The sequence below is a fragment of the Rhinolophus sinicus genome, chromosome 8 (assembly GCF_057876585.1).
Source record: "Rhinolophus sinicus isolate RSI-liver-muscle chromosome 8, RSI-T2T, whole genome shotgun sequence".
Taxonomy (NCBI): Eukaryota; Metazoa; Chordata; class Mammalia; order Chiroptera; family Rhinolophidae; genus Rhinolophus; species Rhinolophus sinicus.
In genome coordinates this window covers 2388201-2406460 of record NC_142508.1, presented here as the reverse complement: position 1 = coordinate 2406460, position 18260 = coordinate 2388201, and the positions used below count along the sequence as shown (strand labels likewise).

General features: G+C 49.2%; 1 protein-coding gene across 4 annotated transcripts in view; it reads left to right on the top strand.

Moving 5' to 3' along the window:
• DPP6 (dipeptidyl peptidase like 6) overlaps positions 1-18260 on the top strand; it is a 578081-nt gene that overhangs the window by 149002 nt on the left and 410819 nt on the right. The window contains exon 1 of one of the 4 annotated variants that reach the window (XM_074315063.2): positions 15041-15435. The exons of the other annotated variants lie outside the window; for them this stretch is intronic. Coding sequence (XP_074171164.1) covers positions 15205-15435 — 231 coding nt within the window. The 5' untranslated portion in view covers positions 15041-15204. Of the gene's footprint in view, positions 1-15040; positions 15436-18260 lie in introns of those variants that run through there. 4 annotated transcript variants of the gene reach the window in all.

The window sequence follows — 18260 nt, the reverse complement described above, 5'->3', positions numbered from 1 at the left end:
CTTGCCCTTTTAACATCTTCAGTACAATATACTTATTAGCTATATTTTTAAAAAAATGAATAGACTGTCTCATAAATGTGAACCCATTGGTGGAATCACTCAAGGAAAAGGCAGTGATGGTGTGACACCACAGAGGTTGATGAAAAGTGTGGTGTGTGTGCGTGAATATAAACATCATATATAAGTTTATTGAATCTTTTAAACAATCCTCTGAAGTAGGAGTTCTCTCTCCTTTCTCCAGTGAGAAACCTAAAGGACGGGAGCTTCAAATGTCTTGCCCATGGGGGTTTTGCAGCCCTGAGTTAGGGTTTTTCTTCTGCCATTTATGAAGTCACCCAGTTTTGGGGTTCCACTAGTCACGAGCAGGTGGGACGTAGGAAGAGCCCCAGCTCAGGAGACGATCATACCCTGGGCATCGTGTTACCCGTCTTTGGCGTATAGGACTAGAAAGGGCCTGCAAATGACTTTCCTTTATTGCCGATGTTCTACCCAAGCAAGGAGACATTGTTCCACTAAGAAATAAGGTTTGTGAACAGAACTGCCACTTCAGTAGTCACTCGTTACTTCAGTATCCACGGGAGACCGAGCGTGAGGGTGTGGTGACAGAAGTGTCACCCACTGCATTAGTAATGTCTCACCACTTAACCACGACATGTGTTCCAATGAGTGGGTGATGTTTCTTAGCATCTAGAGACCCAATGGGCTCATCTTTGGTGAGGGTACCTGGTCATCAGTGAACTCAGTAGAAATTATACCTCCAGGCAAAAGGAAATCAAGAAGCAATTTATATTAGAATTCTATTAAACACTGTGACATCGTTTTGTTGCATCTTTCTTCGTCCTCCCAGTTCAAGGTGGATTTAGACCTGTGAGTCTTGATTCAGACATGTGGAAATCCCTGGGCTCTGTGGAAAACCATGGTAACTGCCAAATCAGTGAGCAAGTTGTCCACGAGCTGCGTTGGGCTTGGTAGGAAGACAGCCCTCCCAACAATCAGAAAGGAGAGAGGTAATTGGCTGTGACTAGCTTCAACCCTGGCAGGTACCTTGGAGGTTTCAGTCTGTTTACATTCTTGAATCCATTTGCCCTGCTAGTATTCCCAGGGTTCGCTGGGACCAAACCAGCATTTGAAAGCAAGTGTAAGTCTCCCAGGACCACATGGCAGCTAGTTCAAAGGCTCTGCCTGGAGTCACACATATTTTTCTGAGGTTCACAGGTAGGCCTCTAAGCAAAGTTGTACAGAGTTGTTTTTAAAGAATCACTGGTGCTGTAATGAAAAACAACACTTACTCTTTAAAAATGACTTACTAGAGGAAAAACTAAGGGAACAGCCGACGGTAGGTAGCACTCGATACCAGCAGATTACTGCTCACCTTCAGTATTGCAGACACTGTGACAGGTGCTGGTTCTGACCAGTGAAGAGGATGGCGGCAGTCCCTCCTCTCAGGGAGTTTGTCCTCTGGGGGAGGAGACCTTCCGTCAGGACAGCCCGTCTGTCTGGGAGGAGTCCAAGGTGCCTGCCGGGGGAAGACACACACACACAGGGTGGACGATTTTTCCAAAGTTTCTTTAAAGTCACACACTGATTTCATAGCTAACATGACCTCCTAATGGATTACAGCCCATAGTTTCTAAAAGACTCTGTCATGGGTAATAAAGCCTCTCCCTGTTGCTGGTGTTTCACCAGCCACTGACGAGAGTGCCTCCAAACAGACTCTCAGGTGGTATGTTCCAGAAGACCTCTGTGAAGACTGACTGTAGATAAGTGTGGCTGATCACCTCCTCTGTACACCAGAGAGTTCCTGGTATGAACTTGAATCAGACATATGTCTTCTTATGAAGGAACTTAGAATGGGGAGATAAGATGCGACCAGCCGTGGAGAATGCTCCCTAATGTGTGCTGCATGAATCCATGAATGGATAGCACAGGTAGAGACTGGCATGTTTTGTGAAGCAGGTACTTATAGACGTCACAAGAGCTCAGCAAGACTTGTACTAACTTCAGAAAAATCACGGAGGGCTTCTTGGAGGGAGTGGCTTTTGATCTGGGCTTTGAAGTAGGGTTATGATTGTGCCACCAGGAAATTCCATTTCAGAACTTCCTGGGATGTGCTTTAAGTGCGTGACTCATCAAAATGACAGCAATAAATGTGGAGAAAACAGGTGGAGATGTTCTCTTATAATGTAGCACTCAGACAAACCTGAACTCTGATATCTGCACCTTGGGGCTTGTACGATTATTAAATATGATGACCTATGTAAAACATATGCTTATAAAGCTCCCCTCCCAATTGAATCTAAGATTATTCATCTAAGAGTATAGATCAAAAGTTTGCAAATAACTTCAGAGCTCATTTGGAGGTGTCCAGTGGCCCTCGCTTCCCAGATCCATTGCCCTTTTATATAAACATACATGTTTTAAAATATGACAGAAAATAAATTGTAACGCTGATTTTTCCAAATTAATGAATAGCTCTTCAAAGAGCGTAAAACTCATGTTCCCCGAGACTTGTGCAGCCCTGACCGTCAGAAGGCTGCTGTCCAAGGTCCTCGATTTATTGGCTATTTCCTCGGAAAGGGTGTCAGCCATCATAGCATACCCTCTAGTCTCTGGATGCTTTTTATCCTGGGAGGAGGAGGGAGTGGAGGAGCAGGAGGAGGGCAGAAGAGTAAAGTGGTAGGTGGAATAAGCCAACCCAGGCCCAAGGCAGCTTGTTTACAATCCAGCCATCGCTTCCCTCTGCATCGCTCCCTTTCTGCTCCCCCCTCATCAATGCCTGAAAGTCCACTATCCCATCCGCTGAGGGCCCAGTGGACAAAAAGGCCCAAGGCGATCCAGGATCCCTTCTGAACCACGGAATTCTTGGCACACGCACCCGTCTATGTGACAGGTCTGTCCTCCAGGACGAAGGGGAACTTAGCTCATTACTGTTCCCCGCCCCCACCCCCACCCCCCACCACCAGGAATATCTGAATCTTCAATAAATGGAAAGACAGTTATGGTTCACTTACTGACTTGACTTTAATATTTCTGAGAGCATTTAAAACATTTATGGAGCAGCAGTGTTCTTTTTCATTGGAAACAAACGTCTTTCAAAGGCTGCCTCATTTCCTGTGTGATCCCTTGAATGCAGAAGTGGTGTGATCAGAATGAGGGCCGCCCCCAGCCAGCCAGGGCCCAGCCGCCGGCATTTCTGAGCGCCCTAGCACCCTCAAGCGGCCGTGTCAGGCTCTGAGCTGCCCTCCCTCCTCCGCTCTGCTCCGGCTGTTTGTTTGGCTTTGCCTTCTCTGTCGTTGGTTTGTTGCTTTTATGTTTGCAGTTGATGGAGTTCATCACGGCATTGTCAAAATCAAAAGCTGTCTGGGAATTTGCCAGGTTGTTTGAAATGGTGGGGATGCCGCCACAGGTGCTGTGGGTGTGGGCCCGGGGAGAGAAGCGCTAGGGACAGAGCCAATCAGTGAGCCTGTGAGGAATGTGTTTGTCTGGTTCCTCCTGTTTCCTTCTCCCGGATCAAGGCAAGGAACGAACAACAACACACAGGGTCCAGAGAATCAAAACAGGCTGCGCGGTGAAGGCAACACACTCTACGAGCTTGTGTCTCTTGCTTTTCTCCCAGTCCTGGAGAAATCGTCTGAAACACTGCTGGCCCTTTGCTAAACAGGGCCGGTAATGACGATGTGGAATTTGCATTAATCCAACTTTTGGGGGGGGCGCCACCTCTGGGGGCTGGGTTAACACTCGAAGGCCTTGCCGCTCCCACGTGCGAGTCCAAAATGACATTTTCTTTTGTGACATAATAAAAACATATACATGTACTGAACATTAGCTCCTTCCCAGCTATTCTGAATGCCGAGTTCTGCGTGTTCATCAGACCTGGGTATCTTCGCTTGTGTCTTGCATTCTTCCTCTGATTCCTGGTGCCTGTGGCACAGCCGTGCCACCCCTGGGGCCTCAGGACTCTCAGTGCTGTCACCTGCTCACAGCAGCTCTGGTAGGAGGGACTCCAAACTGGCTGATCTGACGCCAGCTCAACGTGTGCTTCTTGGGAGCTGTTTAGGGCCAGGAGGTGGCATATTTGAAAGCACTTTGAGTCAAAAGTACCGATGAACATAAGAGGTGTTTGTTTTTTTTAATTGGTAGAGCAGCAGTTCTCTCCTCCCTGGCCGCTCCTGCTCTGCACCCACACTCCTCTGTGGCGTTAACATCCCTGGATAGAGACTATCTCACTGGACATCTTTCTTCTCTTCACATACATGACAGTTCTTGGGGAGCTGAGATCCATTTTCCTCCAAATGAAGTAGTTGGAGGAACATGTAAAAGTCAGTGAAGACTCCAAATACAGTGGCATTTCCCCTCAGAATCATAGACAATGGTGGAAAAGCTGAATGATGTGTCGTGTGGGTTGTTAGCTAGAGGCAGCCACGATTTTCCTGAAGGGCAGGTGTGTATGAGAAGCTCGGTCCCTCCACAATAACAGTCTCTGTGCTGTGGGTGAGGCTGATGGAAGGAGCTTCTCGGAAGATCCCCCCCCCCCCCCGTTGCCCATGAGAAAACTGGTGCACGTGCATTTTCCTCGTGCAAAGAGCCCATGTGTGGGGGAGCTGCAGGGCACACTGTGTCTGTAATTACACTTTTGGGGACCTATCAGTTCCTGATGGAAAGGGGCTATAACAGAGGGGTGTCTGTGTGGGGTGGGCGGCTTCTGGTTTTAGTTCAGCTCCCCGCTGTTAGTTAGGGCCCTGGGCTTCCGTCTTCGCCAGGATGGTCCTTTCTCTCATGGCTACAAAGAGGTGCAGCCGCTCTGAGCCTCGCGATCTTCATACAACTGTGTTTAGAGACAGAAAACTCGGGGGACAGAGCAGGCAGGGGGCAGGGGAGAGGAGGGTCCCTTCTCTTACCCCTCTCTGTTATCAGGAAGGAAAAAAGTCTTTCCAATGACCACCCAGAAAACTCTTTACGTCTTCAGCCACGTAGATGCCCTGAGCTGAGAACACAAACCCTGTATTGGTCGGCAAAGAGTGCGAGGGGGCGGAGCTAGATTTGGGCTAGAAAAGGTGGGTGGTCATCACTGCGAGTGAAGTGTGAGAGGAAGGATGTGCGTACAGAAAGATTTCCCATAATTTCCTCCGGAAAACAAAACCATGCTTTGGCTTTCTCCAAGGCACCACCTCAATGAACAATGTCCGGCCCTTTCCCAGGGTGCAGTGCAGTGCAAGTCTAAGGTGGTTTTCTACGTCAACGAGCAATAAGGAGATGCTCTGTGGAAATCCCCCCGGATGCCTTGAGCCGTTGGAGCTGATCAACACCATAAAGGGAAATGGTGAGAAGATAAAAGTCACAGAAGCTGGGAGCAGGTAGGGCTAGTCAATGTGTCACACCCCCAACCTCCTCCGCAGGTGACACTTGAAACACCTAGAATTGTAATCATCTGAGCGAGGATTTCTTCCCCTCAAACACCAGTGACCTCAATGGGAGAAGGAAGAGTCTCTAGATCACTTGCTGTGTTTTTCTTCCTGTCGCCGTGCTAGCTCGTGCAGGAGGTTACCGTCACTCCACTGTCATTGGAAATGGCCACCAAGGTCCGGGTGTGGCCTAACCATTCGGGTGCTCTGTGCGAAAGAAATGCCGTCATTTCCAGGGGCTGTTTTGCATTATGTGGCTAAGGCCCAAGCAGGCAGCCCTCCCGAGGAATCAGCTGCTATCTGTTAAGTTCCGGGCCTGCAGCTCATAGTTTGTGATGGGAAGATGCAATAAAATGCAGATGTAATCAGGGGATAAAATGGTAGACTAGTACCTAGTCCAAGTTTTCCATTAAAGTGACCCCACCTTTTTTTTTTTTTTTTTTTTTTGCATTTTCAAATAGCCAACTTTATCGTAAGTGGAAAGGTAGACACAGAGTAGATTCAAACCTGCTTAATTTTATTGGAACTAGCTCAGTTGACTGCAGAATGGGGTCTTCATCATAACAGGACCACATGCATCTCAAACCAAAGGTGATTCTTCCCTAGCCATCTGCCAACCCCTGCTGGGTCTGAAGGCTTATATTTTATTTTGTCATGAATTCTGTAGCCTGTCTCATAGGATATTAGATTTGATAGTGTTATATTATTTTTCTTAGAGCAAATGAAGTGCTCAAGAAAGATAATCATCTGATAGATTTGGGTATTTCAACTTGGAAACAGGATTTATTTAGATCACAATCAGCCATTTCCATCTCATTTGGCATTGAACTTGAGACTATGTGATGTCAGAGCTCTGAGAGAGAGAGAACTACAGGAATCCTGAAAGACAGATCGGAATATAGCCATCTGGTGCTTTTCCTCTTGTCACAAAATGGCTAGCAATCCTTCACAGTCCTTTGAAAGCATTCATCTACCCATCGTTTTTCGTGAAGATCGAACAGGTTCTGTATAAATGGTGCAATTTAGGTATTGTTGGGTTACAGAGAAATAAAATGGCGGCGATTATGGGTGCAATACAGAGGGCTGAGGTCACAGGGCTCCATCAGGGACTCAAAGTACAACCCACACAACAGATGGGCCCCACATCATCCTACTGTAGCCAAGAGTCAATTTTGTTTTTGCTGTGAGTAAGGAAAAAAACTGTCCAAATTGCAGGCTGATTGCACTAATGGATTTATTTCACCAGCAGGCAATTTCTGTTTACCTGTCAAGCAAAATAGAAATATAAGTAATTGTTAGGGGACTTCCTTTTTTGAGGGCAAGTTCCAATGATTTGAAATGCAATTAGTCGTATAGACAAACCTGAACTTCCCCTTAATGGGAAGGAAATTGTTCAGAAATGGGCAGACTGGAGTTGACAGAGTTACCGTGCACGGTGAATTGAATTCCCCCCATGCAGCACGTGCGTGCCCTCATTTCAGTTTTATTGCTCCTAATGTAATATTTGCACGAATGAGAACCCAGTCACTGCTTCTCGTGTCGGACATGTCAGCATAGGCACGAATTAGCATTTTGCACGGATATCTCTTGTGTGTGCTCGAGACACTGTGAAGACCCAGAGCTTGACGTTTCTTTTCTGTCCCAGGGTTGAGTCTCTGCCTTCACATTTGGGATCTGTTGTGTGTATATGGATAGTTACCCAGAAATGGTGAACATGAGAATGTGATACAGAGAGCATGTTAAAATTCAAGAACTGTTGAGCCACCTGAAGTGACATCAACCCATTTTTTAATTTGTAGGTATGTCCCATGGACATTTGGAGGGAATCTTAAGAGACGGAGGGAAAAAATTACGAAGTGGATTGTGTAATGAACATTTTAAGGTGCCGTAAAGGAGTCGATTTAGGAAAATTAAGTTCATAAAAGTCAGTTTTCAACTTAAATATGTTTATTAACTTCATCGATTTTTAATTCACGACAAGGTTTTTTTTTATTGCATTAAGAAAAGAGCAATGAGTCTAAATGAGAGGCAAAGAGGACTTTTTCATGAAATCAGTTTTTGAAAGGAAGGCTTTTTATTCTTCTTGCAATTCTGCAGAGCTGATCTGCCCAATTGCAAATGTTCTGGCAAAATGGGAGAGGCTTTCTGCTAATGTGCAAAACCAAAGGCCCTCTGAGATCAACCCCAGTAGGCATGGTGTCTTAGCTTTGACAGTGTCTTTGGAGTCTGCTTTGTCATTTTGAAACCCGAGGCCAAAGGAGTCCGGGGCTCATGCTGCCTTTGCCGCTCAGCCAGTCGACTGACAGGGAGCTGGGTCACAGAATGAGCGTTTATTGTCTGAGAACCAAAGGTCTGAGAAGGCAGCGGGTTAACAGCTCCAAAAACTGCCGTGACATTCTCAGACCAACCTGGGATATTTTAAGGGGAAATCTGTGCGTTCCTCCAGAGGCCACATGATGGTTCCAGGGGTCTGCATGGAGCCTCCCCTCTGGTGGTGTGGCTCTCAAATGTGGTCACCAACCCAGGTGCAGCGATGACAGTAACCTGGAAAGAATGCTAGGCCCTAAAGATTGTAACTGGCAAGCACGGGGTGGCGGGGAAGCATTGTGACTGGTAAGCAAACATTAGTTTCAGGGTCATTATCTAAAGCAGAGAACTGGGACAGGGGACATTCCAAGCTCAAACTGCAGGGAGGGGGTTGATCATTGTCAAGCTTGAGGGCAGAGAGAGGTGGGGCCTCTTTTGTGGGAGTCCCAACTAGGCCCTGTTTCAATTTCCCTTTTGGCCATTGTCTTCTTCCTGAGATGAGCCTTAAACATGTCAATTCAAGGGCAAAACAGCCTTCTGAAAATGTCCTGCAAAGACCAACTGCACTCCATTCTACTCGGGCTTTGAATCAACTGCTGAGGTAACTTCTGTTTAAATGAGGTAGATGGGCCTTTGCACATTCTCGAAAAACTCCTACCATCTGGAGAAACCCTTCTACGTCCTTGAAATTGGTAAGTCCCATGAGTAAGCACATGTGGTAGGAACCTTCTAGGTCACCTGGATGCCATGTAGAAATGCACTGTTTTGCATTATTCTAATGCAGTGTTTCTCAAGCTTGAGCATGAGTCACCGTCACTTATTAAAATGCACATTGCCAGCCGCTGCCTTGAGTTCTGATTCAGTAGGTTTGGGATGGGCCCCCAATTTTCATTTCTAACAAATTCATGGGTGATCCTTACAGGACTGGCCCAGAGGCCATTCTTTCAGGGCCACTGCGTTACTGGATTGAAAATGCTGCTCTCCTGCAGTAAGTCAGTGGGGCATTGCGGGCGTGTTTGGGATCTAGTGGTTTCTAACAGCCTTTTCCTAATAAAACTAGCAGAGCTGTAAACGTAGCAAAATGAATAAGAAATTGAGAAAACTACATCTGTTCACAAAAAGAAAGGCTTTATCGATCTGGCTGTGGAATTGACAGCGTCTGTCCTCAGGCAGTGTTGGCTGTGATCTGTTTGAAAGCAAAGACTGGGTTCATTTTAGTTCCTCATTTCTTCCTGAGAACATAGCACGGTGACGGGCTCATAGTAGGTGCTCAGGCATTTCCTGGGTAGGCGAGCGGGGTGCTTACAATCCGCACTCACCTTAGCCATCCCGCTGCTCATGCGTGGGTGTGGGTTTTGTTTTAGGGAGCTAGCGATGCAAGCACACTCTGTACCAAAGCATCCCAACGTTGGCGGCTCATGCCACACATATTTAGTCCAAAAGCCACACTCCTGCAGGACTGAAACGTCCAGGAAGCAGGTGGCCCTTCTCCTGCCCTTGACCTGCCTCAGAGATGGTTTCTGGTCCTGACTCGAAGGCGTCTTACTGTCCCTCTTCACCACTTAGAGGAGGCCCTCTTTTCTCTTCCCTCTGTGTCACCCAGCCAGCTGCAACGGCACAGTGACATGTGCCTGCGTGGACCTGCCGGCCGGTTCACGGAGCTTGCATCACTTCCTTTTGCTATTTCTGGCGGACCAGCGCCGTCTTCCTGGGCGCGTTACGTCAGCCCCACACTCAGCCTCCTTAAATTTCAGTCCTGGCTGCCGCCCTACCCCCTCCTGTTCTTCACAACTGGCGTCCTGTTTAGTGGAGTCACATTTTAAGTTTTCTGTGACTATTTCTATGGCTGTGCGAGGGAGGGTAACTTGCATGGCAGGACATGAACAGTAGTCCTGTTCTCTAGGATCTAAAGGAGACCCTGCGTTTGAATGACCTTGTCTCTGGCTATCCTTTTCCAGTCCATTGCTGCTTTCAAGAAAAACCCTGAGAATCCCTTTGGGTGACGTGATGCAAAACCAAAAGCCTCACGTGAGGGTCTGAGCCCTGGGCCCCCCATTTAGTTCTGTGGCAGCCTCGGCTTTGGTCTTTCCACACGCTTGCCATCGGTCACGAGATAAAAGCTTTCTCTTCCTCCAGAAAACAACCATCGCCTCTGTTGCTTGGAAAATTGGAGCTCTGAATTGCAGAGGCTCATCAGCATCACTTTAGCTTCAAAGGGAAGCAGATTTAACTTAATTCACCGGACTCAGATAATCACAAGGTTGGAAAGGGCACAGAGCCCTAGGGGCAGAGCAGAGTCACTTCCCTTCAGAGAGAATATGCCTGATACAGAAATTGAGACATGTCAGGTAATGGCTTGGTGACACTCAAATAATCACTGGGGACACACAGTGACAACACCCTCTCTTCTTTATCTCATGCTCTAAAAATCTTAAGAGCTCTTGGCAAACATCATGGCAACTATCATCAACCTTTAGAAAATGTGAAAAGACAGAAGTTGGTGCGTCCTCTAGGAGGTAAAGTAATTATTTGGACCATTTCTGAGACAACGTTGGTCGTAAAGAGCAAGGTTTTGTAACTATTCAGAGAACGGCAAGGAAGTTTTAGAGAAACAAAATAGACAGCCTACTATTGATTGATCAAGAGCACAGACAAGAATGAGTGACAAGGAAGAGAAAGGGAAGAAAGGAAGGTAAAGATGGGAGAAAAGAGGAAGTGGGTTATGGTCCAGCCTCCGAGGGGGGAGGTGACAAGTGAGAGGGAGACTCTGCAAAGAAAGGCAGGGTGGGTTCTGACACACCCCTCGCAGGTTCTCACTAGGGGGACGGGAGCCTGTCAGTTGAGTGGGTGGCTGTTTCACTTCTTTGGCCATTAGCTCTGCCACCCCTGTTGATTAAGCACGTGCGGTTGTGTGCGGGCTGCTGGGGGGGTTAGTTGTACTTCTGTTTTCAACTGTGCGTCCATACCAGGCGGCTGCACGATGGCAATCCTAAAATGCAGAGAAAAGTGCTCTTGGCAGATTAAAATTGAACTTCATTAATTTTACAGTAAGCCTTTTCCGTTGGGTTGAAAGAAATGTTTTTCTTTAAAACATATGAATCTTTCAGTACCAATCTGGAAAGCTCAAAATGAACTTCGTTCATTCTTGAATGTTGTGGTTTTGAAAAGCCAGGGACAGACATTCTTTTTCTCTTGTGCGGGACATCACCTGCTTGTAAAGTTTGTAAAGAAGTCATACCACCCAGTCCTAATTGGTAGTCATCATGCAAAAACCATTTTTTAAAGAAAGAAAGACAGAGGGAGAGGGAGAGGGAGGTGGAGAGACTTGAGAATATCCTCTTTATGTATTTAGCACTATTTTCGCAAGCTACCCAATTACTGCTTTATTTCTCCTGATTTATGTGAGTTCAGGTGCTAATATCAGAAAGATACCGATGCCCAGTGTTTTCGGAAGTTCTTCCTCCCTAAAAGGAAGAGTGTGCTACGTTGGCCATTCACTTCTCCAATATCAGTGTTTGGAAAAGACTAAAAGTCTTAAATAGCGTTCTGCCCTCCTCCTTCTCACAGAGAAAGGAGAAGTAAACGATGGGATATAATTCTCTCCTAGCAATAAGAAAACCTCTTAGCTAATAAAAATCATGCTTAGGCTGCTGAACTCAGGGTGCTTTTGGTATTTTTATAATGCTTAGCTTGCATAGAGACCCAAAAGTTGCCTTTACTGTCATTAAAAAAAAAAAAAAAAAAGACTACCCACCATATTTTGCAGCATCTGCCCAAATCCAGTGAGTTAACATATTTGTTTTGTCATTTGGTTCCAGGGGAAATAAACACACTCGTGCCTTTATTTAATAATAAGGAAGACATAATCCTGGGAAACTAGGTAGGGAAAAGGGTCAGTGGACATAGTTTTTAGTATTGAGGAATTAAAATCTTGGTATGAAACAATCTACAGAATATTTTTTTAAACAAGCCTCCCCATACTTGCCCAATAAGCAGGAATGGAAATCTACTTCAATACAGCCTATTGGGGGATGATCAATGATAGGGTGGTTGACAGGGGACAGCTCTTGATGACATGTTCCCTTTTGAAATGCTACAGCTATATTTAAATGCCCACTGCAATGTTTTGCTGCTCGACCAAATATCTTTTTTCCTTATTCAGGGGATGGGGTTCTGAAAAGTTATTGAAGGCCAACAGTGAATTCATTATGTATTGTATACGTTAAGTGCCACCATCTGTACGTCTCTGCAGTGCAGTACTTCACTTATCCTACAGTATTCACCAGCGTACTCTTTTGCATTTGGGACTTCAGAGTCCTCACAGTTTATGTAAAGGGACAGCCTGCAATTCACGTATCAGCGTGTAGGGCAGATTTGGACATGAGCATGCACACAAGCTGGGAACACGCGTGCACAGGCTTGCACAGCAAGTCTAAAACGTCCTTTGAAATGAATCGTGTTCCATGTGCAAGGCAGAAGAACGTAGCCAAGTTCTTTTTCAGTTACCTACTGGGACCTCAGTCTAGACTGCACCTGAGAACCTCTCCCCGCAATGTGTCATCATGTGATTTCTCCCTTCCTTTCACACTTGCCTCAGAGGGGTCCTGCTTGTCCTGAATCCCCATTTCTCTTGTTTAATTTTCAGGTTTGCTTCTCTCAACACAAATTTGTGCCTCCGTTCTTCCCCCTACTGTTTATGAGTTTTATAGTATATATTTTTTTAATTTTTAAAATAATTTTAAAGGGAAATTGCTTATCCTGTTGTCTGAATATTTTAATTAGGACTTTTAACTTGGACCAAATGGCAATTTGAATATCTACGAGCTCACCTGAAAACATAGCTTTTAAAAGTGAGGGACACGCATATCTTCTGTATCTCATGTTCAATCTATTATCGTCGATATCCATAGGTTTATAAATAATCGTGTATGCTATATAAGTATTTCCATAGAAATACTGTTTTGTATAAAATGTTAGTACAGAAATATGTATATGCTTCTTACAGTTGCTGTAACACATGCATGCATATTTCCTCTATATACATATATATTACATAAGTTAGACCCTAATGGCATCTAGATTTAGTGAAATGTCAGGATCCGGCCCCACGGCTAGCAGCAGGAGCTGTCCTTTCAACTCCCTCTTAGGGAAAGGCAGCCCAGCTGGGGCGGGGGATGAAAGCAAGGTTTTCTATGTATCTAAATGTGATGACTTTTAAAGTTTATCGCTTTGTGGCTCTTATAATTGTTGCCTCTGTCTTCCAAAGTAAAGTGGGCCGGGGACGCTCTCTCCGCCGCCCAGGCCTGTGGTGGCACCTCTGCCTGTGTAGGGGGCATCAGCCTGGCAGAGAGCCTCTTCCTATGCAGACACACTGGCTTTCCTTGTTTTTGTAGTTGCTGTAAAGAAACGTGTTTTTAAACTACCTTAAGGATTGCACTTCCTACACAGTGATGGGAAAAACACACAGGATTAAACAGAGGATGGGTGTGTATGAATTTTGATTACAACTGAAAACTGCCCCTCAGGGTCCAAGCTTAGGGAGAGTGTGGAAGGGCCTGGAAGTTGTTCTTTCCCAGGGGATCTATCCGTGAGCATCCAGTTCTCCCTCCGGGGAAAGGAGACAGAGGGAGGGGACAAGTTCAGGACTAGGCAGGGTCTGTCCGGGGTTTCTGGTCTTGGGCAGTGGTGCCAGGAGATGGCCTTGGACTCAGACCCAACAAAGGCTGGCGACCATGGCCTGCTGAGTGGTGGCCTTGCCTGAATAGAAGTCATTGTGGAACCTCAGTGGAGCAGAGCAGGGAGCACTGTGGAGTCCTGGAATGTGACCGTGAAGACCCCACCCTGACCGGGTGTGGAAGGAGCAGGTAGGATCTGAGCAGGTGCAGAATCCCACCTGTCCCCTCCCTCTGGAGTTTGGGGTCCTAGTCCCTGATGACACTCAAGATAGCACAGATCATCGCAACTGCAAGGGCTGCCAACAAAAGTGAAGGGACCTCATGAGGAGGATGGTGGGGGGCGGGGGAGGGGGGCGGGGGGGACCGGTGGGCGCTAGACGGGAACCAGTACTGCCCAGAGCCTCTAGAAGGATGACAGCGCGGATTCCAGAAGGTGGGAGAGGGGCCCGGAGGCCAGGAGGGAGGAATCCACGCTAGGAAAGGGAGGGACGTCTGAGTGGGAGCCGAGCCCCGAGCCGTAGTTCGCGTGTCTCCACACAGGGGCGCTGGAGCACGTTGTACTGCAGGAACAGCGAGCGCGCACCCCGACCCCAGCACCTTTCCGTGTCCTTTCTACGCCTCCCCCACTAACCCCCAGAGGGGCTCGCTCGGGAGTTGGGGGGCGAGGAGCAAGCTTTAGAAAAGTTGTCCGCATCCCAAATGTTTCGGCCTCTGCCTGAAGTGATTGAAAACGAAAATGGAGTTGGCGATCTACACAAATAGGGATGTGTGTGTGGGGAGGGCGTGGAATTGAGTTGCTCTGAGGCCCCAGCAGGCTCCCCACCCCCGGCCCCCACCCTAGTCTCCCGCCCCAGCTTGCCTTCCCTGGCCTGGCCTTTCCTTCCTTTTGAGGCTGGGTGGAGGGGAATGCATCTGTTTTCGGAGAAGAGCTTGGTTTGAAAAGGAAAGAGGGCGCATCAGAAAGCGGTTTCCCCAGCGCTGCTTCCCTGCCAGCCCGACTGTTTACTCTCCCGCACCCCCATGTACCCCCCCAGGGGTCCTGGCTGTTGTGATTTCAAGTTAGGGAGAAAAGCTGGGGGGGACACCGGTGGGAGCCAAGGCCGCAGCTGCCGGGGATGCCAGCGCGTGGACGGAGCACAGCGCGGAGGAGGGCGCCCTGGGGTGTTGTCCCCCAGCCCCCCCACTCCTCACCTTCGGCCTCTTCTCACGTGCTTTGTCCCCCGAGCGACCTCCGGTGGGGACAGCAGAGCTGAGGGCCCCCAGCGCATACCCAGCCCTTGCCCTCGCTCCCAGCTGGTGCCCAGAACCTGCGAGCCCCCCCTCCATCGCGCCCCCCGCCGTGCCCGCCCCTCCTCGCCGCCAGCCCCTGGCCACCCAGGCGCCATTGCCCGGCGGGTGGCGGGCCGCGTGGGGAGGAGGAGCCGCGTGGGGGCCGGGCGGGGAGCCTGGCGATCTCCGTGCAGGTTCGCGGCTCTCTAGGTGGTGCTGACGCTGGGGCCTGGGCATTTCCCTCCCTGATGCTGTTCTGGACGTTCCTGCCTCTCATCAGGCCCTGCGTGGCCGGGGCGAGGAGTTGAAAACAGAAAGGGAAAGAGAACACGCCCCCAGACCCGGCCTCGCGGACGCCAGGGGGGGCGGCGGAGGCTGAGCCAGGCGCGCCGGCGGCGGGCGGAGCGGGAGCCGAGGAGCCCGCTGCCACTTGCCACCCGCCTTCCTCCTCCTCTTCCCTTTCCCCGGGAGGGGGTGGGGAGCGGGGACCGAGCGGGAGGACGCGGAACAGAAACCCGCCCCGCAGACAACCGGCCGGAGCGCGCGGGCCCATGGCTTCGCTGTACCAGAGGTTTACGGGCAAGATCAACACCTCCCGGTCGTTCCCGGGGCCGCCGGAGGCCAGCCGCCTCCTGGGCGGCCAGGGGCCTGAGGACGACGGCGCGGGGCCCAAGCCCCTCGGAGCCCAGGCGACCGCGGCGGCTCCCCGGGCGCGCGGCAGCGGCGCGGGTGGCCGGCCCCGGTTCCAGTACCAGGCGCGGAGCGACTGTGACGACGAGGACGTAAGACCCTCCTGGTGGGTGGGAGGCGGCACGGGCTCGGGGCCGAGCGCCAGGGGAGAGGCGTCCACCCGCATCTCGGAGGGTGTTTGGCGGTCCTCCCCCCCCCCTCCCTCCCCCACCGCTCCCGGGGGCGCCCCCAAATACACCCTTAACGGCCACCGCGATCGCCAGGGTCCTGGCGCGGGTCTCTGTCTACAGCGGCGGCGACCAGGAGTTGGTGGCTTGAGAGCCGCGTCTGTGGGGCTGAGCTGCGGGGATGTGGAATTGGCTGGGGGTTTCCAGGACGTGTGGACGTCTGCTGTGCACCGCACGGGGCGGTGGGTCCTAAGCAGAGAATTCAGTCTGGTTGTACTTACAAGTTGATTTTTCTTTCTTTTTCTGTTTTAAGACTCTGGGAAGATAATGTCCCAGGCTCTTTTTCTCTCCCTTCCACCTGTCACTGCATTCTATCCATTGTGTGTCCCTTCCCAGCTGCCCTGACCGCGCTGTCTACTTCTCACTTCTCCAAGGCACTCCCCCCTCCCCGCCATTGCTGGTGGCAGCCTCGGTGGTGGTGGCGGTGGCGGCCGTGGCAGTGGTGGTGGTGGTGGTGATTGTGGTGACGGTGGTGGTGGTGGTGACGGTGGTGGTGGTGGTGGTGACGGTGGTGGTGGTGGTGGTGGTGGCGGTGACGGTGGTGGTGGTGGTGACGGTGGTGGTGGTGGTGACGGTGGTGGTGGCGGTGACGGTGGTGGCGGCGGTGGTGGTGGTGACGGTGGTGGTGGCGGTGACGGTGGTGGTGGCGGTGACGGTGGTGGTGGTGGTGGCGGTGACGGTGGTGGTGGCGGTGACGGTGGTGGTGGTGGTGACGGTGGTGGTGGTGGTGGTGGTGGTGGTGGTGGCGGTGACGGTGGTGGTGGTGGTGGTGATGGTGGTGACAGTGGTGGTGACGGTGGTGGTGGTGGTGGTGGTGCTGGTGGTGACGGTGGTGATGGTGATGGTGGTGGTGGTGATGGTGATTAACAACAACAAAATAGAAGCACCAGCACCGAGGCCCAACCACCTGTCCCGGGCCCAGCACAATTTCTGCTGCTGGGCTTCAGGCCCTACCTGTTCATCGCACCTAGCCTTGGACTGGCAACTCTACCTTAGACTGTGTTAGCTGAAAACTTCTCAGCGAGCACGTTTCCTACTCTTCTCTGAGCTGGACACCTGGGTTTCAGAGGTTGCATTTGCATATCACCTTAGTAACCGATGACTCAGGCAGGACAGCAGGGGGCTGCATAGGTGGATGTGTTCAACCATTTCTGTTGACCCCATCCAGCTATTCAGAGGGCCAGGGGCGACCACGAAGAGAGGCAACAACCGTTTTTGAGACCTTCTCTTCCCAGGGAAAAGAGAAAAATCCCAGAAAAGCTCTCAGACAGGCAGCAGGGCTGGCTTGGCTGGTGCAGCCCCTAGAGATATGCAGGGTGGTGACACCCAGCGCGTTTACCCTTGAGGAATTCCCACCTGGGCACTGGTCCTCACACAGGACTCTCAGCGGCCCCTGACATAGCTGGGGAGGTACAGGTCCCTGCACCAAGTAGGAATTGTGGTTATTAAACATGTCCTGCCTTGCATCACACTGCTTCACCATTGGCTGTGGCTTTTATAGAGCAAGGTAGGTGAATGGGGGGTGGAGTTTGAGTGCTTTTCACTTGGGCAATTCTGAAAAAGTCACTGGGGTTGTGTTGTTGCTACTGGTCGTCTTTGGTTTGTTTTATGAATGGAGGATGTGGAGATTGTAATAAAGATGACCTAAATTTGCGCTTGCGTGCACACACACACACACACACACACACACACACACACACACCCTGCATCCGATCTTGCAAGAGATTCTCTTATTTTCTTTTGGAGTCTCCCCTGGTTCCATGGAGACAATCAGAGATGTGTCCCTCACTTCAGTGGGTCAGGACCGAAGGGAAAATCAGGAATTCTTCAGGCTTCTAATTTGAGGAACTGGACGTCTTTGAGGAAAGGTTTCATTGGGGTTGGTGAAAAATTCTGGAGGATTATACTACTGGAAATCTTGGGAAAGACAATTCAGCTGCAGTGCAGATGGAAATGATGCACTTTTTGCCTTAAATCTAACTTAAAACTGTCAAATTGTGTTATGCCTGGGTTGAGAACGATGCAATTTCTTCTCACAGTCTCTAGGTGTCGCTAGGGGAAAGGAGAGGCAAGATGTTCTGAATTCTGTTTCAGATGCTCTCCACCCATCTTTTTTTTTTCTTTTTTTCTTTTTCATCTTTGCCTGGGGCATATAGTTCCTTCTTTTCAGGCTGACATTTGTCTAGAACTGTTTCTCAGATAAGCAAAAGAGTTGAACTAAGGAACAAATTGAGGATTTAACATTTGCAAATTATTTCTACTGACGAGGCCTGAACAGCATCTCTAACTTAAATTCATTAAGTCCTGACATCGTTGTTTTTTCTCAGAAAATTTAGAAGTGTGTGTGTGTGTTGTATGTAATTATAAGTATAGCATATGTATATGCAGTATCTTTATGAAATACATAAACGTATTTGATATGTGCGATTAAACCAATGACACGGGGCTAAAAGGTGGCATCAATTTCTTAAAATCTTTATGTGCTTGTCTCAGAAAAGTTATTAAAATTGGAAAAATATGTCTAAAAATTGACTCAGAGATAGATGTGCGTAGTAAACAAATCGCTTTACCTCCAGGAGCACCGTGTGTAATTAGCTTAACATAAGAGGTACTAGTTAAACACAGAGCTATAAAAAACTGCTTTTCTGATACCTGCCCTTGTCAAGATGAAAGAATCTTGAGTAATCATT